The sequence below is a fragment of the Cygnus atratus genome, chromosome 11 (genome assembly GCF_013377495.2).
Source record: "Cygnus atratus isolate AKBS03 ecotype Queensland, Australia chromosome 11, CAtr_DNAZoo_HiC_assembly, whole genome shotgun sequence".
Taxonomy (NCBI): domain Eukaryota; kingdom Metazoa; phylum Chordata; class Aves; order Anseriformes; family Anatidae; genus Cygnus; species Cygnus atratus.
This window is the reverse complement of record NC_066372.1, coordinates 20,690,366-20,712,481: the sequence shown is the minus strand read 5'-3', so window position 1 is coordinate 20,712,481 and position 22,116 is coordinate 20,690,366. Positions and strand designations below refer to the sequence as shown.

General features: G+C 52.7%; 1 protein-coding gene across 1 annotated transcript; it reads right to left on the bottom strand.

Annotated features, from left to right (window-relative positions):
* Positions 1–1,415: 1,415 nt before the first annotated feature.
* NOX5 (NADPH oxidase 5) lies at positions 1,416–10,243 on the bottom strand. Its single transcript, XM_050713049.1, has 15 exons — positions 10,124–10,243; positions 9,596–9,746; positions 8,340–8,550; positions 7,531–7,765; positions 7,266–7,419; positions 6,168–6,343; positions 5,851–6,033; positions 5,168–5,300; positions 4,874–5,036; positions 2,764–2,785; positions 2,411–2,535; positions 2,113–2,188; positions 1,904–2,003; positions 1,648–1,814; positions 1,416–1,547 (listed from the first exon to the last, which is right to left on the bottom strand). Exons 1-15 carry the CDS (start codon positions 10,241–10,243, stop codon positions 1,416–1,418), a joined length of 2,148 nt encoding a protein of 715 aa, XP_050569006.1.
* Between the last annotated feature and the right edge of the window lie 11,873 nt (positions 10,244–22,116).

Genomic DNA, 22,116 nt, shown 5'->3' with positions numbered 1-22,116 from the left:
TTATCACGCTGTCTGAAGCGGATTCAGCCATGAAGTTTATGTCATGGCCCCACGTCAAATGATTTCTCCTCTCTGGCTCCAGATTTCATGCTATGGCTGGAGCCAGCTGCATCGCCCAGCTCCTCGCCGCGCCCCGAACCAGCTCCGGACTGCAGGGCAGGGATGGGGTCCCTGTGCCTGCACCCCTGTGGTGTGACCCAGGGTTAGGGCACAGCGACCCAGGAAGGGATGTGGTTGCCCTAATCCCCTCTACAAGTGTGATTTGGACATGGCAATGGGCTAAAGGCAGACACGGAGCTCGGCAGTGGCGGCGCGGGTGTAAGCCGAGCACTCGCACACGGCCTTGGCTTCCAGGGCCACTGCTGGCGAGGCTGGCGGAGTGACGGTGCTGAGCCACGGCCCTGTGCACGGCCCTGGGGACACCTCGGGGAAGGGAAAAGCTTCTCCCACCTCGCACGGCCGGTGCCTCCTGTGGGTGCTGCGGGGACGTCCTGCTCACGGGCAGGACGAGGGGCACCGGACTGCCAAACCTGCACCGCCCCAGATCCAGGGCTGGGGTGGGATGGATGGGCTCTGGCGTGGGGCTGGGGCACTGAATCCGGGCCAAAGCATCCCCAAAAGGCAGGAGAGAGGGAGCTCTCCCCCACGGGTGGCATTGCCACAAATGAATCTTTCGTCTAAATTACTGTATATTAATTTTTTAACTCAGAAGCACCAGCATATTGCACAGGCGGGCCATAAAAGCCCAGACCTGCCAGGGGACACGCGGGTTGTTGTCTGGAGGCGCAGCGGGGCCCCGTGGGCAGCGCTGCCGGGCCTTCGCCAGCCCCCGGCCACGATCGGTGCTGGGGGGTTTGGAAGTGACCCGCCCGCACTGGGCACCCCTCAAATCGCTCCTTTTCCACCCAAAAGGGCACGAAGAGGCAAAGCCCGGCGTGTGCTGCGGGCAGGGGGCGGTGGGTGCTGAGGCCCACCTCCCCCCCCCCTCGGACCCTGCGCTGCCTCCAGGCCCGGGGGGGGCCGAGGGGGGGCCGGGGACGAGCTGTGCGGTTGGCGAGGCTGCAGTGCCCTCCTGTGGGCACCGCTCCTCCGGCGCGCCCTGCCGCCCCGAACCCGGCTCCTCCATCCCCAAACGCTCTGGGACACGGGTCCCTACCCCCCCCCCCCCCCCCCCCCAAAAAAAAACCCACCGAGGTGCTGCGGGACACCCCCCTCCACCCACAGGGCTGCAGGGGCCCCGTCCCCTCCACCCCAAATCCCCCTGCCCCAGCCCCTCTGTCCCTCGCCCGTCCATCCCACCCGCCCGGCTCCCTGGGGGGCTGCAGGGTGGCAGGGCCGGGGGGGGACGCGGAGCTGCCGCAGGGCGATGTCCTGCGTGGCACCGGGTGCCCCCAGCCCCCCCCCCCCCCCCCACGTCAGAAGTTTTCCTTGAAGAAGCGGAAGCCGAAGCGCTCGCAGTGCGCTTTGATGACCTTGGCCAACGCCGGTGAGCCGCAGAAGAAGACCTGCACCTTCCCTTTCCTCTCCTCGGCCACCTTGCGAAACACCTAGCGCGAAGGGGGAAGGCAAAGGGGAAGGCGTCAGGACCCGTGCCGGCTTCGGTGCCCGCTGCCCGGCACGAAGCGGCCGCCCCGAGCCAGCCCTCGCCTTGCTCCAGTCGGGGCGGCCGGGCTGCGTCCTGGTGCGCAGGCCCGTGATGGAGTCCTTGTGCTCCTTGGCGGCCAGCAGGTCCAGGGCCAGCTGCAGCCCCACGGCCCTCACGTCGCTCTTGCCGAGGGCGGCCGTCATGTAGAGGTGCAGCTCCAGGAACCGCCCTGCGCCTCGCAGGGGAACCGGGGCTCGGGGCAGTGCCGAGCGCCCCGGGAAGAGGGGGCCGTGCTGGTGACCCCCGCCTCCCGCTCACCTCCCGGCTCCTGCTCGGCCTGCTCCAGCTCCAGCTTCGCCAGCAGGCTGACGAACCACTCGAAGTGCTTCTGGTCCCGGTTTATCCAGATGAAGTCGACCTGGAAGGACGCGGACCCCGCTTCGGGGCTCGCCGGCGGCACGGGGGCCGACCGCAGCCCCCATGCCCAGTGCCAACCCTCCTCCCGCGTGCCCCCAGCCCGCTCCCACCTTCCTGAGCGTCATGTCCTCGTCCCGCAGGGTCTCACACTGTTTATAGTCGTGGCTCTGCTTTCTCAGGCGGTACCTGCACGGGTGGCCCAGCCCTGCAGCCCCCCTGGCATCCCTCGCACCCCACAAAGAGCACAGAGACCCCAAGCACCCCACTCCACAGCCCCGTAGCAGGTGCCCGGCCTGAACCCCCCCAGGGTGAAGGTTAACACCAAAGGAGGACCCAGCTTTGGGTCCTGTGCCCACAGTTTGGGAGGGAGGAACCCGAAGCAGCCTGAGCTCCCGGCACAGCACCGACCTGTGCATGATGCTCTGCAGGATGGAGGCGAAGGGGGTGATGCCGATGCCGGCGCCGATGAGCACGGCGTGCTCCGAGGTGAAGATCCTGCGCGTCGGGGTCCCGTAGGGGCCGTCAATGTAGCACTGGGAGAGAAAAGAGGCCGGGCGTGCAGAAACCCAGGGAGCCCACGAGCACTAAATGAGGGGCACGAAGCCCCCGGCAGCGCGGGTGCACGCTCAGCCCCAGGCAGGACCCTCCCTGCACGGGGGGCACGCACTTGAGGTGCTGGGCACACGCGTGGGGTCCCTGCCACATGTCCCAAGCACATCTCTGCTCGCCCAGAGCCGCAGACGGGCCGGGACATCCCTCACCTTGATGCTGCAGAGCCGACGGCTCTCGCCCGGCCCCGTGGAAACCTGCGGGTACAGAGTCTGGCGTCACCGGCGGGCCGGAGACCATCCCCTCCTGCCTGCTCCCAGAGCCCTGTGCTACGTCAGCTTGGCTCCTCGGCTTGCTTTTGGGGTTTTCCCCTCCCAGCTTGGTGGGTTAGGTGAGCTCTGCTTTACTGGGGCTGTGCACATCGCTCCCAGGGCCCGTGGGAGCCGAGCTCGGCACGGGCGGCCCCGGCAGCCCCCCAACACCACCCGCAGCCCCCGGGCTGGAGGTTTGCAGAGGCCTGGAAAGGGCGCTCCGGGGCCCACCAGATGGGTGTGAGACATTATCCAGATCCCAATCTCTCTGAACGTTGCTTAAAAATGCAATTATCCAAATCCCCCCAAAAGGCAGGGAGCGAGCAACTGGTTTACAGTGGTGGCGATCGCCCTGGTGGCAGGAGGGGAGGTGAAGAACCCGCTCTCGGACAGATAACAGCCCAGCAGCAACAGGGAGAGAAACTCATTAAAACTGGTGCATATAAATTCGTTATCTGTAATGCCTGTTCCTCCAGCTGTGACAGAATCAATATCCTGAGAGCTTTTCATATCGGGTGATAAAAGCTGCTAAACGTGGCTCCCAGCGCCACGGCGTTCGCACGATTTATTTCCCACTTGGGGGCGGGGAGAAGTTTCCCTCTTAAGAACAGCCTTTTAAGAAGTTTTGGCCGATTTCAGAAGGAAATGGGGTTGTCTCCCTTTTCTCCGGGTTGCTCCTCCCGTCTGCTGGGAAGCGCCTCGGCTGCGGGGCCCGGCAGGGACGAGCCAGGGCGCACCCGGGGCAGCACCAAATGCACGGGGTGCTGAGTGCCCCCCGGGCATGGGGCGATGGGGGACGAACGCAGGGGACGCTGCCCCTGCAGCTTTTCTCGCTCAGCATCGCCAGGGTCGGGCCAAACCCCAAAGCCAGTAGGGCTGTGAGTGCCAGGTGACAGCGAGGGCCCCCTGCCCTGCCCCTTGGGGGCATCAGGGGTCTCGGACGTGTTGGTGAGGACGGGGACGGTGCTTACCACCTCTGGCGATGGGTCCTCCTCCGTCCTCCCCTGGGGGGCAGCGGGTGCCCCGGTGGTTCTGTACGATGTCAGCTCAACGGCTTCGTCCCCAGTGGTGGCCACGGAGCTCCCCGATGAGCCAGACCTGGTGCAGAGACGTGTCTGCGAGGCAACGGCAAGGGGAAAGGGAAAGGGAAAAAAGAGAAAGGGGAAAGGGGAAAGGAGAAGGGAGAAAGAAAAAAAAGGAAAAAGGAAAAAGAAAAAAGGAAAAAGAAAAAAGAAAAAAAGAAAACAGAAAACAGAAAAAAGAAAAAAGAAAAAAGAAAAAAGAAAAAAGAAAAAAGAAAAAAGAAAAAAGAAAAGAAAAGAAAAAAGGAAAAAGGAAAAAGGAAAAAGGAAAAAGGAAAAAGGAAAAAGGAAAAAAGGAAAAAGGAAAAAGGAAAAAGGAAAAAAAGAAAAAGGAAAAAGGAAAAAGGAAAAAAGAAAAAGGAAAAAGGAAAAAGGAAAAAGGAAAAAGGAAAAAGGAAAAAAGGAAAAAGGAAAAAGGAAAAAAGGAAAAAGGAAAAAGGAAAAAGGAAAAAGGAAAAAAAGAAAAAGGAAAAAGGAAAAAGGAAAGAAAAAAGGAAAAAGGAAAAAGGAAGAAAGGAAAAAGAAAAAAGAAAAAAGAAAAAAGGAAAAGAAAAAAGAAAAGAAAAAAGAAAAAAGAAAAAGATGAAAGGAAAGGAAAAAGAAAAAAAGGAAAAAGAAAAAAGAAAAAAGAGAAAAGAAAAGAGAAAAAATAAAAGAAAGGAGAAATAAAAAAGAAAAAAAGAAAAAAGAAAAAAAAGAAAAAAGAAAAAAGAAAAAAGAAAAAAGAAAAAAGAAAAAAGAAAAAAAGAAAAAAGAAAAAAAAAAGAAAAAAGAAAAAAGAAAAAAGGAAAAAGGAAAAAGAAAAAAGAAAAAAAGAAAAAGGCATCCCTGGCTGTGATGCCCTGGGCACCTGGTGCTCAGCCTGCTGTGCCTGGGGGCTGCACCAGGTGCGGGGATGTGCGGGGGCAGGACTTTGGGGTCTAACCGGCATTTCTGCGGGAAGCAGAGCCCCGTCCTCACCAACCTGCGCCCGCCGCCACCACCTCGCCTCTCCGAGGTTCCCGCTGAGCCGCGGCGCCTCGGGGTGCCTGAAGTACTCGTGCAGCCGGCTGGTCCACTGCCCCCGCGCCCGTACGTGCAGCCAGATGGTGTCTGCGGGACGGCAGCACCTGCTGCCACACGGGCACGACCGCACACCGGCACCTGGGGGGGGGGGGGGTCACCCACCCGGCCGGTGGGCGCAGGACGTCCCCGCGGTGCCAAACGAGCACCCCTGGGCTCACCTTGCTGCTCGGGGGCGCTGCTGATGGTGAAGGGGTGCCACTCGTAGGCGGCGATGGCCGGGACGTTCAGGTAGACGTAGTCCCCGGGCCTGAAGTGGAACGAGCGTGGCCGCTGGACCACGAGGTGCGTCACCTGCGGTGCGGGGAGCAGAAAGCTGTCAAGCCTGGAAATCAGCTGCCCGGCGTTATCCCCCAGGCAAAGGCTTGGCGATTATTCGCCAAATAATTTTTTTTTTTTTTTTTAAAAAGGTTGAAAATGAAGAAATTGCTCTCACCTTTTGCCGCAAACACTCACTAATGCGGCGTGGATTCCTGAACACTACCAAGTAACCCCAAAAGACATTTCCATACAAACCAAAGATCTATTTTCCATATAAAAGCTGAGGATTTCACCCAGCCCTGCTGAAGGCAGAAGAGGAGCAGTGCTGTGCACGCAGGGAGGGGACGCGGGGCGCTGTCCTTCCCATGCATGTCTGGAAGAGCACGGCCCCTCCAGTCGCCACGCAAACGCATCGGACACATCACCCCCTTCATCTTTTATCCCCCCCTCTCCCTGCTGCTTCAAACGACCACAGCCATTGCTTGCACCCTGCCTGTCCCCGGGCTGTGAAGTGCCCTACGGGTATCTCAGGTATCTCCCCCAGCAGCAGCAGCAGCAGCGGAGGGGCCGGGGGGCCACGGACCTTGGAGGGCAGCAGGTTGACCTCCACGATGCGCAGCCCCGTGGCACGGGACGTGGCCAGGCCCACCGCCTTCTCCAGCACGAAGAGGCCCCCGGGCACCACGAACCACTTCCAGAAATTGGGGGCGTGCAGGACGAGCAGGGCCCAGACGGAGACGTAGGAGAGGTGGCTCCAGTAGAAGACCTGCGGGCAGGGCGCCGGCGTCACCGGTGCCGGGAGGGGGGGGGGGGGTGACACCAGGCGGGGGGACCCCAGCCCGGTCCCACCCCGTGCCACATGTGGGAGCATTTTGGGGTTTCCCCACGCAGGGTACACACCTCGAAGTGCCCGCCACGGCGGACGCAGGGGCTGGAGAAGGCGAGCATGGCGGCCAGCAGCCCCTGCAGCGCCAGCCCGGTCTGCGAGGCCGTGCCGCCGAGCCCCCCGCCGTCGGGACGCGCCGTCAGGAGGAACTCGGCGAGGGCACGGTGCCCGTCCTGCTGTGCCAGCCTGCCTGCGACACGGGGCTGGGACGGGGCACGGGGCACCCACACACCCAGCCCAACAGCGACCGGGACACGAGGGTGGCTTTGTGCTAAGGCACAGCCCCGTGGGTTTGCTCGGGAATTTTTTAATGTCACATTTCGCCTCGCCAGCCCCCGCTCTCTGCAATGGCACCGCAAGGGCCTGAAGGGAGCCGAGGTGCCCAAGCCCCGTGGACAAGGCAGCGCTTTGCCCAAAGGGCGAGTTTTGGCACCTGTGGCGTTGCGCTCGCAGAGTAAAACCCTGACTCTGGGCCCTTCCTGCCGATTTTCCCAGGCAGGCTGCAGTCACCGAGGGTCGGCTGTGGGACGCGTACGGGGCTGGGCACCGCCGAGCCCAGAGCGGAGAGCGCAGCCCCAAAAATCTGGCCCCGGGAGCAGGGAGGGATGCGGGGAGGGATGCGGGGAGGGATGCGGGGAGGGATCCAGCCCTGCTCCGGCGCTGCCCGGCTGGGAGAGCCGCTAGAGGGAGGCAGCAGCCAGCGCACGGACACAGCTCCGGGTGCCTGCATGGGCACCCCCTCCCAGGCCTTGCACCCCTCCCTGGGGCGTAGGCACCCCCCGGGGACCCGGGCAGACGCCTCTCCTTCCCCTGGGGAACGCCAAAGCCATTCCCAACGCCGCCACCTGAGCAGGGCGCAGAGCCGGCAGGGGCAGGGCACCCCTAGCTCAGTCCTCTCAGGCTGTCTGCATCTGGGCAGGGGTCCCCCCGTCCCGTGGCTTTTGGCAGGGCTGCGTGTCCGTCCCCCCCCCCCCCCCCCCCCAAACTGTGTTGTGCACGACACCCCTGCCCCAGCAGCAGCAGGCTCTGGGCTGGACGGGGAGCCCACCCCAGGGCTAACGGGGCGCGATGCAGCAGGCTTTGCTGGATACAACCCGGGAGCTGCGACTTACCGAAGTTGGCCACGTGTGCGCCCGTGTGGAGGGCAGCCAGCGCCAGCACCACGTAGCCCACGAGCTGGTGGAGCCCCACGCTGTGGTCCAGCGGCAGCACCTGGGCCACGGGGGTGGCGCGCAGCCAGGTCAGGCACCTCCGCAGCATCAGCACCTGCAGGGGGGTAGCTGGGGATGCCCAGGGCGCTGGGGGGACAGCGGGGGCCCAGCCACCGGGTAGCATCACCCGAAGACCTCGCACCCCCACCCAGCACCCCGCACTCACCGCGGTGAAGGCGCAGTTGAAGTTCAGGCACTGCCCGCAGCCCCGGGCCACCGCCACCCACCCGCCGAGGCCGACGTGCCGCTGGGCGGCCAGGGCGAAGAGCAGGAGGTTGAGGCTGGTGTAGCCCCCCAGGAAGGCGAGCTGGCTGCCGTGGTTGTGCCAGTACGCCGCGGTCAGGCAGCGCGGCCGGCGGCTCCTCTCTGGGGGTGGCGGGGGCTTCAGCCAGCTCGCGGCACTGCGGGGAAAGGAGGCACGTTGCTCCGTGATGGGGAGCGGGGAGTAGGGGCAGCTCTGCGGCCAGGCTGGCCCCCAGCCCCGCGTCTGAACCCTGCACCCAGCCAGGCACCAGCCTGCACACATCCCTACATCCAAGCCCTTTGCCCATCTTAGCACCATCCTGGCACTGCTCCTGGCACCCAAACCCTGCACCCATCCCAGCACCCATCCTGCATCCAAGCCCTGCACCCGTCCTGCATACAAACCCTGCACCCATCCTGGCACCATCCCAGCACCCGTCCCAGGTAGGAGCAGCCCAGGCACGGCACCCTCCCATCCCCTTGCAGCAGTGAGCCCAGGCTCGGCTCTCTGCAGGCTCCTGGGCAAAGGGGACAGGACCGGGATGCCCCCTGCAGCACTGCAGGGCTGGGGCTCTGTGGTGAGGCTGGGGTAACATGCCTGAGTTGCTCCCAGTGCTGGCTGAGCACCTCAGGGGCTGAACCCCCGCAGGAGCCTCACCGGGAGCATAACCCCACGCTGGAGCAGGAGGAAAAAGGCTCTCACAAGGTGGGGGGGGCACAGCCCCGCGGTACCTGATGGTCAGGTTCTCCATCACCCCCGGGAAAGCCTCCAGCTCCGCCCTCAGCTCCTCGAAGGTGATGGAGCCGCTGCCGTCCTTGTCGGCGGCCTCGAAGAGCGCCAGGGCCAGGTCGTCCAGGCGCGGCGGCGGCAGCGACACGGCGCTCTCCCGCAGGCACGCCTGCAGCACCAGGCGCAGCTCGGCCGGGTCGATGGCGCCGCTGCCTGCAGGCACCCGGCGGGTTGAGAGCGGCCGCCCCCGGTGCCACATCACCCAACAGCACCCCGACTTCACCTCCCTCCAGCTCTACTGCAGAAATCGCCCCCCTGCCTCGCCTGCGGGCTCCCCGGGGGAAGCTGTGCCAACTGGCCAGCAACGTGCCATCGCTCCTCGGTCTGCTGGTTTCATTAAGAGCCCTCGCCAGCAGTCACCTGCGGCAGCAGGGTGCTCGGATGGCGAAGTCCAGCGGTAGGAAGCGCTGCGGAGCTGCTGGGCTGGCAGCCAGCCTGATGGCAAATCAGGCAAAGGGCTCGGTTCGCTCTTAGCCGGCATTTCTGCCCAGGCAGGTCACAGCGGGGGAAGCAGCCGAGCGAAGTCAAGAAGAGCTGGACTTAAAATTGTTTTTAGCATTTCAGCGTGGAGCTGCGGGCAGAGGGCTCGGGGAGGCAGTACTCGGTGCCCGGGGTCTCTGTGGGACCCCAGCAGCACGGCCACGATGGGGGCAGTGAATGGCCTGAGCGCGGTGGGTGCTCTGACACCCGGCTCCAGTTTTGGGAGGATGCTCCCACCTGGGTCAGGCCAGCTCGCTCACAGATAAAAGGAATCGGCGCAAATCCCAGCCTGAAATTCATTCCTATTCAGATGCTGCCACCTCTCGCTTGGCACCTCTCCGTGGCCAGGGGTAAAAGCGTATTGAGGGACACCCTGACGTGAGCCGGTTAATTGCTGTCTTTCAGGTGGATTTTTGATACTTTCATCACAGGAAAAAGGCAGCAGCGTTATGCCAGTTACGTGCTTACCTTTAACGAGGAGCCAGCTCCTGCTGCACAGACCCAGCTACCCTTTTTTCAAGTTGTGCTTGACCCAGGAGGGGTCTGGACACCAGCACTAAATGCAGTGTGTGCAGCACAACCAGCACCATCTCCCACCGCATCTCCCAAAAAGCCGCAGCCCTGCCCATGCCCGGATGCCCAAAGAGCCGCGCTGCTCTGCAAATCATAACAGTGTTCAGAAAATGTGATTTTTTTTTTCTATTTTTCCTCATCTTACCATCTACATCGTACACTTGGAAGAGGAACCTCAGCTTGTCCGTCTCGCTGCCGTGCACCAGCAGGCTCAGGGCGCTCAGCAGCTCCTCCAGGCTGATGGTCCCGCTCCCGTCCGAGTCGAAGAGCGCGAAGAGCCGCTCGGCGAAGAAGGACTGCGGGGAGGAGAAATGCTCTCGGGAAGCTGCGGGATGCTCTGCGTGGCCCGAATCCTGGTGCTGCCAACACAGCTCTCTCTGCCAGCGGTGTGAATTGCCCAGCAAACGCTGAAAGTCACGGTAACGGACCGAAAGCAGGAGGCAGGAACGGAGGCTGCTTTTTGCAGGGGGATGTGGGCACCGCAGCATCCCCGGGAGGGAGGAGGCTGAGATGTGGGGTGCTGGGGGGGGCATGTTTGCTGTTCCTGCTTGCTGCAAAGTACTTGGAGGTTTCTCTCTCCCTGTCTCACACCACACCATGAGCTCTGCCGTCCTATTTTTATGCCTTTAAACTGGGGGGGGGTCTTCCTGCCTGGACACAGAGGGACACTCACCTCCTTCACCTTGAGAGCCGCTTTGAACTCCTCCAAGTCGATTTGCCTGTCCTCCCCGGCGATGCTCTCGAACTGCTTCGCCACCCACCGCAGCCACGCCGCGTCCTCGCCCGCGCTCATGGCGCTGGGAGCCTGCGGGAGGAGCAGTGGGGACTGGGTGCTTTGGGAAACCTCCTCCCAAAAAGGCTTTTTTGTCGTTGTGGCTACGTTTCCACGACCCACGGAAAGGGCTCCCCACTGCCTCACCCGGTTTTAATTCTCCGCGTCTCGCAGCTTTACGCTCACAGCCAGCTTTGTCGCCAGGCCCGCGACCGCAGCCCGGCTGTTCTGGTGTGCAGGGTATTTAAACGCAGCCGATCACAGCTGGCGGATGCTCTCCTTTTAATTTCCTTTATCTTACATCCCTTGTGCCATCGAGCAGCCTAACCTTGGGAGGCACGCACCCTGCCCAATTCAACGAGGATCTCGTCCTCCCCCTGCGCTTCAGTCCCCATTCACCGGCCGTCAGGAACACACGGGGAAGTGTCTCTCTCATACTGCCACCCTTATTCCTTTCTGAACAAATCCTACTTGTAAGGCATTAAACTGTGACTAAACTGGGGAGAAGGTTGCCATGGGAATGTCAGGAGCAGAGACCAGGTAGTAAAGCACTCGCGCTCCCCTCCTCCGGCTGCCGGGAGAGGGGCAGGGCCCAGCGGGCACGGAGGAAGTGGGGGGGGCTTGGGGCAGGGAGCAGGGAATATTTTGAGCAAGGAGCAGGGAATATTTTGGGCAGAGAGCAGGGAATATTTTGGGCAGGGAGCCCCACAGTCCCGAGTCACCCTGAGCCACCCCTCCATCACCATTTGGTGGCACGGGAGCGTGCACCCCACGTGTTGGAGTTCGAAGAACAGAGAAAAATGCAGAGGAGCCAGCAGTCTGAAAAAACATAGGGATTGGCCTCCACCCCAACAGGCCAAAATACATTTTGTTTGCTCCCAGGTTGGCCCCAGGCACTTCCCACTGCCTCCTCCTGCTTGGCTCACTGTGAGCGCGGGGCCGTGCCAGGCGCACGTCTGGGTTGATTTTGTCGTGAACGGATCCAGGACCTGGGAACTCCCTTTTGTTTGATGTCATCTAAATGCTCAGCTCACCTCCAAGGTACCAAGCCATCCCCAAACGCATCTCCCTGGGATGTGGCAGAATCATTCCTCATGTACACGCTTATTTCCTTAACCACGATAAAACTTTAATTTGCAATGATGCCGAACCACTACTACAGTAAACAGATTTTAAATAGTACACAAAAATATGTGTAAATATTTTAACCCTATTAAGAGCTGACAAATAGGTGCTGTGCATACAACATGCTACTGAGCTTCACTGTGAGGTAGTGTCGTTTCAAGGAGGTTATTCTCCCGCTGTCCCAGGACAGCAGTATTTCCCCCACACTGTGTATTTTGCTTGAACTTGCAGCATTCCCTGCTGGGACCCCAGCAGAAACCACGCGCAAGTTCTGAACCGAGCTGAAGCTGTCAATTCACAGCCCAGATAAATTCACTTTAAAACTACAGCAATCCAAGGTCATGAAACTGTTTACTAGGAGCGGGTAGAGTAAAACATAAATCATCCTCAAGTACGTGCTGGGTCTTACGGACACAAGTCCCCCTTTATACCCAGAGTGCTTCCCCTAAACAAACCTACCGTGGGCATCTCAACTAGAAAAGACCTAATGTGCTAAAATAATTTACGGTCAGGCTGCTAGGAAAAGAACAGAATTCAATATAAAGAAGAAAACCTAACATACCACAGTCAGACATCTGACATTGCACGGGGTGGGATGCTGGATTACCCGCTCCCCTTCAAGCTGGCAGATGTTCCAGCCCAAGTCCGTTTTATTTCAGTTCTTCTACTAAACTCCTCATATAAGTTCATGAAAATAAGTCTGACGAGTCAGTCCTTCCAGAAAAGCCCTTCTGTCCTCCCTGCCCGCAGAGGTTCCCCTCTCAGGCTCTCCAAGCAACCCTGAGCCCGAAGCCTTCGCAGCGCTGGGAGCTGCCAGCAGACAGGAGCCCAGCACTGCAGACACTCAGAGCACAGCTCAGTGCAGGCCGCTTCCATTTCTCTTACTACCCATTTAAGCTACTTTCTAGTCAAATTATACACCTGCAAAACTTTACAGGACGGTGCCCCAAACTGTCTCCAAATTTGGCTGCTTTTTTTCCTGGCATCCTAGTACTCAATCATTTTGCTATCGACACATCTCACCTGGAAAACCCCCAAAAGCACGGCTGAACAAACCTACGTTACGTCTCCACAACTGAGAGCGTTCAGAGCTGCTCACCGCCTAAAGGTGTGCAGCTTTTAGCGCGGTGAGGGCAGCTCTGAGGCCAGGGCCGTGGCTCTGAGGCGCGTTGTGCTGCCTGCTTGTGCTCGGTGGCAGGGGGAAGACAGCGTCCCGTGGGACCGGGGCAGCGCTCGAGTCCCCGCGGCTTGGGGATGGAGGTCACGGCCCTACCTGGCTCCTCGCAGCCAGGAGACAGCCGAGTCACGAGCCGCAACTTAGGTGCTTTTTCATTGCGTTTATTAGCAGCTTAAGTTTTGCCTCTATTATTTTTCAGGAATCAGAATTTCGAAGCAACGCCAGTTTTTACAAGACCCAGGTTGTGATTTCAGACTGATGCTGGCAATTCTGGCAAATCCCCCGTTGAATTTTGATGGTGTTTGGCTGTAAGTGTTCCAAACAAGTGGAGATAGAGGTAATGCACAAGGAGGAGTTTCGTGTGTTTTGCCCAAGTAAAATTTGTCCTGTCCTGAATATACGCCGATCTATTTCAAATTTAATACAATGCACATGTACTTGATTACGGTATGAACTAAAGTTCAGTTTGGTGGCAGCTTTTGAAAGGAGGATGGAGATAATGCAATTTATCAGTTTACCTAGAACTCAGCACTGAGTGCAGAAAGACAGTCAAAAAAGAAATAGAGGAAAGTGTCTTCTTACAAAAAACAAACTATCATTTTATTAAATGAAAATAAGAAATTTCTGCATACACAAATAAACTGACCACAAATTTAAGTGTTAGATGTGAGAAATTAATATTCTTCAGCAGTCAGAGAATACTTTAGTTTTTTGTTTTTTGTTTTTTTTAAGAAAAAATACTATCCAAAAATTTCTGAGGAAATATGATTTAAATAATTGCTTACCAGTATAATTTAGTCTTTCATGTTAAAAATATGCACAGAATCATGATGATTTAAGAGCTGTGCTCCATTTCTTTTCTTAGAACTAAGCAAAACACACTTGATCACTTTATAATTTCACAAACTTATCTATAATGGATGCTTTAAATACTCAAATGAAGCAAAATAAGGCACAATTTTTATAGATCAATCTATATCAGTCTAAAGAACTATCCCCAAAATATATGATTTCCTTTTTAAGAAAAAAATCTAGCTGATTTTGCATTTACCATCCATTAGAATATTTGCATTAAGGCAAGAAATGATGCACATATGCATATATTAACAAACTATGCAACTATATATTCATATATTTTATTATGACTCTGCTCTGATTTGACACAAATGTTTTGACAAAGCAAAAAAGTTAAAGATGTTTAAATTATCTGAAAAATTGCAAAAATGACAAAACTTTTTATTTGAAGAATCGTATACTTCAGCACTCTTAATTCTTAAACTCACCTTAAATCAAACATGTTACAGCTTTCAGTCTTCTTCATTCAAAGATCCAGAGCTCTTCAGTTAGCTGTGAGTTCAGATCTAAATGATTTTACCATGGAGATGCCTACTCTTTCAAAGGTTTAAGTTAATTTAGTCCTGGTAAAGCTTTTCATGTCAAATTAAAAAAATAAAAAATAAAAAAATTTCAACGGAACCATTAAGGAGCATCTGGCTGTGACATCTCCATAATTACCTCGTTATTTCAGAACTACTTTGAAACTGGCTTACGGATCCCCATCTAAAGACTCTGAAAATAAAAGAGCACATTTGGTTCTTCAAATGCAAGTAATCAAGTTATTCACCCCAAAACACCACCGAACATCAGCTGAGCAAACACCAGCTGCTCCGGGGGGCAGCGGGCGCTGCTCGAAGGGCACTGCAGAAACCCCGGCTACGACCCCTCCAAATGTAACCGCCCCACAACGAGGCACAGCTCACTCACATCCGTGATGGCAAAATATTTACGTAAGAGGGATGTGCAACCCCACTTATTTTTCATAATGTTGCCCCCCCCCGGTAGGAGGTGCTCGATGGGACCCTTGCCAGCACAGGGCTGCACCACGCGAGGCTCCGAGCGCCCAAGCCTCTATCCAGCACTCCTCAGCGCGCTGAGTATTTTGGTGAATTTTGACATTTTGAAGAAAATCCAAACAGTAAGAAAACAGAAATAATGTAAGGCTCCAAAATCTGGCAACTGGCAGCAGGAAACGTAAATGTTGCATTGTCCTGTTTTTAAGTAACAACATATTTTCCAATGATCGAAATGAAAATATGAGCACCAAAAAAGAAAAAAGAAAAAAAAAGGAGAAATTGTTGGAGACAATTTATTTTCATGCCATTAGTGTAGAACATCAAGTATAATCGACGAATATTAAAAATACGACTGACTTTGGTGGTCATCTCCTGTACAAACATATGAAACCCAAAAATTTGGGAAAGCCCACTGAGCATTTCTCTTTATTTCAATATTTTATTTCCAATTTATCATTGTCACACAACAGGCATGAGACAGAACATTTATAAATCATAACTTTTAATTATGGGGATAAATAGTTATATCTGGCTTGGAGGACTGATTTTTTTTTTTTTATTTTAAATCCTCATATAAAGACTAAGACAATATTCCAGATATTAGTATTAAAAAATTTTATATATATATATATATATATATATATATATATATATATATGGAATTCCTCCATAGCTCTTATAAGCCTGGTCTAGAAATCAGTATCTTCTCAAGATTTTCTTTTCTTGCAGTGCTCTGACTTCCACTGAAAACACTTTTTCTGGAGCCTTAGACAAAGCAGCAACTTTTTCAGTAATTTCCTCCAGGATATTTTTTTCTCATTATGATTACCAATATATATATTTATTAAATTTATTGATATATGTTTTTAACTGAGGGCTAAAATCTTAAAGCAGGTTAATCAAAGGTCTTACTTTGCTGGTTTCTGCTGAGCTCTCCCCTAGACCTAGTGGACAGAGAGATGGAGAGGGAGGTGCAGAGGAAGTTTTAGAAAAATTATATGATTGTTTTTGCAAATTCTCTGCTTCTAGTGCCTGAACTTTTGCTCTCTGGATCCCAGCCAATTCAACATGCCCATTGAGATGTGGGGTTTAACACTGTCAGATGCATTCCCTACCACTATCTATAACGTTTTAATCGCTCCCGAGATGACTTCGGCTAGAACTCGATGTTCCATCTTTTTACAGTAATGCGACTTTTTTCAACATTTTGCTAGTAGGTTTTGGTTTCAAACTTAGTTGTGATTTTTGTCATCACTTTTTTTAAAACATTCTTTAAAGATTTCACTAAATCCATTTATTAACTGATCAAGAATCTTATCTTTCCCCTTTGGAACAACAGTTTGCAATATGAAGGCCAGCTCTTCCAGTGCTGCTGTCAGCCGAGCAGATTCAAAAACACAAAAAGCAACAGAAAAATCTGGGTCAGCCTGGAGTGTCAAAACTGATGGCATAGTTGATGGAGTAGGTTTTCTTGTCGTTGCAACCTTTCCCGTTTTTTTCGGCTTCTCAGCATGCTTCTTCTTGTATAGTTTTAACCAAAGAGCATCGACGGTACCGTTACGAGTGGGTGTTGCTGCTGAACGCGGAGCCAGCGCGCCCTGCGAGGGATCGTTTCGCATGACGTGATGCAGAACGTCCACGAGGTTCTTCAGGGTTTCCCCTTCTTTTTCTGCCTCTGTCCTAGAGAGGGTTGCTTGAGGTGCTGCAAAAGGTAATTACTTAGCTTTTACCTTGCGCATTCGTGCAAATGTCAGATGTATATTTGCTTTGCTCACCCTTCAGTCAACGTCACAAATAAACTTTAGTACAAGTGCACTTTTGCAAGAATAATCATAATCTTTATATTTAAAGAAAATCCATTAGTGCTGCCATACTAGATGGTAACCCTACTTTCCTGAAGGATGAATAATGCAGTGAATTCTCCAGTTCACACTGTCTCTGCAGTGAAATGGAGTTTTTTCCATGCTGCTCCCAAAAACTGCAGCTTTTTATGTCCCAACGAGCACAGGAAGCCCTCCTTAAGAACTTTTGGGTTGAAGTAAGTCCTTTTGGGTTGAAGTAAGTCCTACTGCTCAGCATGCAGCTGAACTGCGTGGTTTTCTAGGGGATCGTTGCTGTGAAAGGGAAAAGTTCTTACCACGGGCTGTAGCACCAACTGCGTCCTCAGCTGGAACCTCAGTAGAAGAGTACGGATGCAACATCATCTGTCAAATATAAAACTAACTTTAATCACATCAGAATTTCCAGCTCATTCAAGCGATAGTATTAATTGCTGTATTATCCCACTGAATTTTTAGGCTCAAATTAAGACAAACTACTGTAAAAATGTGGGATGGAGGGAGACATCTTTAATCATCATACTGTGCCTAGAAAGGCCTGGAAGCTCAAAGTTAAGGTTACCATTTTTAGTAACAAAGTAATCAAACCAGGACAAGGGGATTTTTGTGAATACGTTCTTTACCATGATCACAACTCATAAATTTGCTTCTCCTCTACATGCACTACGTGGGGGATAATACAGGCTTTTTCAAGTTTAAGAATGTCTACATCCAGCTTGAAAATGAACACTTAACTGAACATTTTAATTTGCACTTTGCTTTCCTATTTTTTTTTTGGACAAAATTACAGCAGGCAGATTCTAAATGGCTATCTGGTCTGCATACCCAGATGCAAGAAATACAGTTTTCCACACATGCAAAACTTTGAATATGAATTAATGTATAGTCGAGCCTTAAAAGCCTCTTATGAAGCTAGTTGGCTCTACAGGTATACCGTATATTCTTTTATCGTTAGACTAAGTATTTTTGTAGAGTACAGCATAACTAAGAAAATACAACTTTGGAAGAGTACCTCCAACTGCAAGAATGCACACTGCATTATTTAAAATCACTTGCATCTCAGAAGCAGCAAAGTTTCTCTCCCCAGAGCTATTCTAAAACCCTGGACAGAGCAGATCACCACCGACAACTATAATAAAATGTCACAAAATTCTCAGCATATCGCACAATTTTGAAAACCATGGAAATCCCATTATTAAGTTTGAAAAATCATGAAATCAGAAAACGTATGACTATTGTTCCTTCATTATCACTAAAATCCTAGCACTGGAATAGTGTGGCATATCAAAACTGAGTGACATTTTTCATAACTTGTCACTCGGTGAAAAAGATGCTCTTTGCTAATAATAAATAAGCATCTTTAGGAAAGGTCCCACCTTGCAAATTTTAAAACTAAATTCATCCAAGTCTTTCCACACTGAGAACCTATTAGGATTCCCCTTTGTCTCCCTTGACATTGCTCCCATAAAAATCAACAGGAAAGCTCCCCGATAGTTTTGAGAGCAGAAGAATTTGGCACACATACTCAGCAGCATCAGAACAGTCAGTAACTAATGAGAAAAGCCTTTGGCTTTAAGAGAAGGGAAAAAGAAATGAGACACATTACACTGATGAAAAGTACCCCAGAATGTCACTAATTGTGTCTATCCAGGTGGGATGAGAAAGATTCTTCTCTTCAAAGAATCTCTGCCACTCTGTGAGCACAAATACACAAAGACATTCATGTTTCAAATCCCCCTCATTAAAATTACCTTTACGTGTTTCGCATTCCTGAAATTATGCTGCAATGCTAAAAGAAAAAAAAATTAGAGACATAATCAGTCACTCAACACAAACACAAGCAATGTGATGTCGGTTTGATACACAGGCTTGAATCTGCTGTTCTCTGTAGTTTGTAATCTGCTTTGAATAGGAGTTGCCATGTCACAAGCAGCTCTGGTAAAGGAAAGCTGCACAGCTCTCCGGTGAAAGCACAGAAGAGGCCGGGCTCTTTTTTTTTTTTATTTTTTTTTAATGAATGGGGTACTTTTTTTTTTTTTTCAACAAGTCCTCTGGAAATCGTACAGATTTTTTCCGAAACATGCATTCTCCCATGAAACTAGAATTTGCTTCAGAGGATCAGGGCCTCTAAAAACAAAGAGAAAATGAAATGATTTTCCCACATAGCCTCTTACCAAAGACACCACACCAAAGTTCCCTATCTAGTGGTTAAGCACCTACAATGCAATCCTGCAGAGCCTTATTATCGACCTTCTAGGTAATGTGATGGATTTCCTCTCCCAGCGCCACGCTGCCCTCATAATTCCCCAGGTACATATTTTAAAGTGTTCAAGCACTCACAGAAACGTAGAGCTTTATTTGGGGGGACTGACTTCAGCCTTGCATAATCCACTCACCCGAACGACTTCAGAGCGAGCAGGAATAAAGCTGGTAGCAACGTGCCTACATGAGGCTACGTGAGCACAGAAAACCTTGCTGGTCCCTCCTGAGCCACACAAAAGAGCAGCTTTGGAAAAATACATGAAAGCTAATATAAAAATGAGATCTGATCGGCTACTGCTGGATAAAGGAGCTGTGCAAGTTGCCACCTGGGCTACTGGATGTGTGGCAGAGCCAGCCTAGTGGCCAGCTGGTGCTGTGATGGGATCATGACAACAGCCATGTTACTGCCAAGAACTTTTATTTTAATATATTAATTTAAGAACTGTCCTTCAGTAAGGCTCCAGAATTAAAAAGACACGCAAAGGAAAAATGACAAAGACTATAACGAACCTTAATAGTAAGGTTGTGTTACAGAAACCGCTCAACCTAAAATACTTCAAATTATTTCCTAAATCTGTGCTTTCCTGAGATACCAACAATGTAAAATACCAACAGTTTCAGTTGCATCAGGAACCAAAAGCTAGTAAAGAGAGCTGCAAACAAAACTGTTATAAAATCAAATTTAAATGTTATACTTTTTTTTTTGGCTAAAAAACGTTGTGCAATTTTTTCTGAAAGACTGCAAATAAACTTCTGTCTTTCACGAGGCTTCACAATACCTTAACGCGTACATAACAACTCAGATTCTGTAACTCTTTCAGCCAGAACTTGTTTTCAGAACAGCATCCACACAAGAAACCACGTTTGGAGCAAAGGCTGAGCAGAAAACGAGTTTGACCTTTGGTGTCAAAGAGCTTTCCTCACCCGATCAGTTCTCTAGCAAGTCAGGTTTTATAGAGACTTCCACGCAGTGCCTTCAATCGCACGGAGACTTCTACCTAATTTCATAACTGAGATAAAAACCTTAATGACCAACAATTAACCTGAGAACAGGGAAAGAATTACTGCTAGATCCCTACTCAAGCAACGGAAGAATGTGAAAAACTATGGGATCTCAAAGGGTTTACAGAGGAGAAAGTATACCGATTAACCCATTTTGTCTGTAAATTAAAAAATAAATAAATAAAAATCCCCCAAAGCCCTGCACTCCAGAAGATGGCAGGTCTCTTTGGTGACTACCAGAGATTTGTCATCTCTGGAGGACAGATGTAAATTGGAAAGAGGGGAAGAGGACCAGGACTGTCAAGAAAAATATTGATCTGCACTCAGCTGTCTTCTTTAGAATTTCCTCCAGGCCTCCCCAGAACAGCAAACAGGGACTTGATGCTGGATCCTGCTGCGGACAACGTTTTAACAGTTCGTTCAGGCAGAAATTTGCAGAGAGACTTTAAGATGTTATTACTATAGAGGAGGGAAAGCCTGTTATTATTTTTATTTCTGCAAAATATTCTCTACTAAAAATACGCATTCTGCAGAAAGGTGCAGAGAAGACTCTGTGCACGTGCCAGAGATTCAACCTAGTTCATTCATAGCAAGGACATAAATTTTTTGGGGCTTCTCTAACAAGTCGTTGCTGAGGAAACTCTCCAAGGGACAAAGGTGGTTTATGCAGCATGACTAATATAAGCGACAGCTTCACGCAGGCCCGCATACAATTAACCACCAGCCAGAGCCGTGGGTACAGGCAGGAACATCACATCTCTTCCTTTCGAAGGTTACAAAGCGATACGCCGTGGAAGAGCTCGCGCTCAGCTCGGCATAGATTCGTGGCTCTCCTGGGGCACGCTCCTGTCCCTGCGCTGTCCCAGCACTGTCTCATCCTCCTGGCTCCTGTCCTGCCCTCAACCTCCAGCCGTGGGGCTGCGCACCCACTTTTCATTTGACCACAGCACCCTGGGCAAAGCCTGGATGGAAGTCGTCGTCGTGAGCAGCAGCAGCAGGCAGCGTGCTGTCATAGAGTGAGTGCCCGGGGTTTGGGACGTAACCAAATCCAGCGAAACAGAGGGCACGCTTTGAGATGAGAGTAACTCAAAGAAACGGGTAGGAAGTGAGACGAAGAAAATGAAATTTACAGATGTGAGTAGCGGGAGAAGCCGGGCCGGGCTCCCATCACCTCGCGCTCTGCCTCGCGTGGTGGCAGAGCAGCCCAAGGCTCCCCACCGCGCTGCCACCGCTGCGCGCTGCACAAGAGCTGTTTTGGCTTGCCAATTCCCTAAATTCGTGCACGTTGTGTTCCTTCAGGGCCCCCGTGACGTACCGGAGGGCCAACCCTCACCCTGCAACAGGCAGGACGCAAATCTGTGTAAGCGCACAGGAGCACCGTCGCTCCCAGGCGCTCATCCACCTAACGCGCACGGTTTCAGCGGGGTGAGGACCGCTCTGCCCAGCCTCGCCCTGCCTTTACCAGGGGCACTCGGGGGCTGGGTGTGCAGTTAAGGCTCCCAACGGGCTCCCCCCGGCCCCGGCCCCACTCACCGCGGGGCGGCAGCACCGACAGCAGCCCCAGCACCGGCAGCAGCCCGGCCATGGCGCCGGTAACGGCCGGGACCCGCTGGGGCTTCGCGCACCCCCGGGGCCGGCACCCGGCCCCGGAGGAAAAACCCCCTTAGAGCCGGGACGGCCCCAAACCTACCCCTGGCTGAAGGATGGACGGATGGCACCGGTAGGTGGGCACACGGGGATTCGCTCCCCCGGGACTGTAAGCAGGGGAAACGGAGCAGATGGTGCTGGGCATCATCAGCTGCTGCTTTTGGGGTGATGGGTCCGGTTAGCGTTTCCTTTAGGAAACGAGACGGTGAACAAGAGGTGGCTGCAGCCTGTATCTGATTGAGAAGGATTTAGTGCCCTCAGTCCTTACCCACAGCCGCTTGGTAAGAAGAGGCTGAAAGAGTCTGGAACCAAGAAAGCCTGGGCTGGCTTCTTCCTACCCCTAGCAATACTGCCCTAAGAGATTTCCCTGACGACAGGGGAAAGGTATTGAATGGTTAAATACGATACTGCACCTGAAACAGGAGGAACGAGCTCCGCATCATTTAAACGCCCAACAGAAACACTCACGGAGTACCCTGGAACATTTTTCTTTACAGACCAGACCCAACATGAGCACCTTTCTGAGAGGGACCACATCAGTATGCCCTAATAAAAAGGTCTCCCCTTTTCCTGCGACCTTTGCAAAGCAGCCCCATCGGTCTGTTCAACTTGAACAGCGCTTTTCAGCAGTTGTGGCACAACACAACGGGCAGCAGAGGACTGCTACAGAAACGCAAGCAACTTACAGGCACGAAAGGGGAAAAGACACCGTCATGAAAACAAGTTGCTATGCGCAACAGACATTAAAATGTCAATATCGTGATGGGAGAGAAGGCAGCTAAGAGGTGTTAAAATTCAGCTTTCTACTTGGACAGTCTCAGAAGGTTTGGTCTGGGGGAAATTAGCACACCACGAGAACAGCCATTCTCCAGGTAGCGACGACTGCAGCGGGATCCCTTGGCAGAGAATGCCAGGCTTGCGTTGCCTAAGCAAAAATGGACCATGAGCATTCATATTTAAAGAACAGGCAGGATAAAATCAGGGAGACAT

What these genes read in the sequence shown, in the direction of transcription:
- NOX5 (XM_050713049.1), bottom strand. Translation starts at nt 10,243, where the DNA reads ATGAGCGCGGGCGAGGACGCGGCGTGGCTGCGGTGGGTGGCGAAGCAG. An exon ending in ATGGAGAACCTGACCATCAG is followed by an intron (nt 7,766 to 8,339) that starts GTACCGCGGGGC and finishes CTTTCCCCGCAG; the next exon opens with TGCCGCGAGCTGGCTGAAGC. An exon ending in AGGACATGACGCTCAGGAAG is followed by an intron (nt 2,004 to 2,112) that starts GTGGGAGCGGGC and finishes GCGTCCTTCCAG; the next exon opens with GTCGACTTCATCTGGATAAA.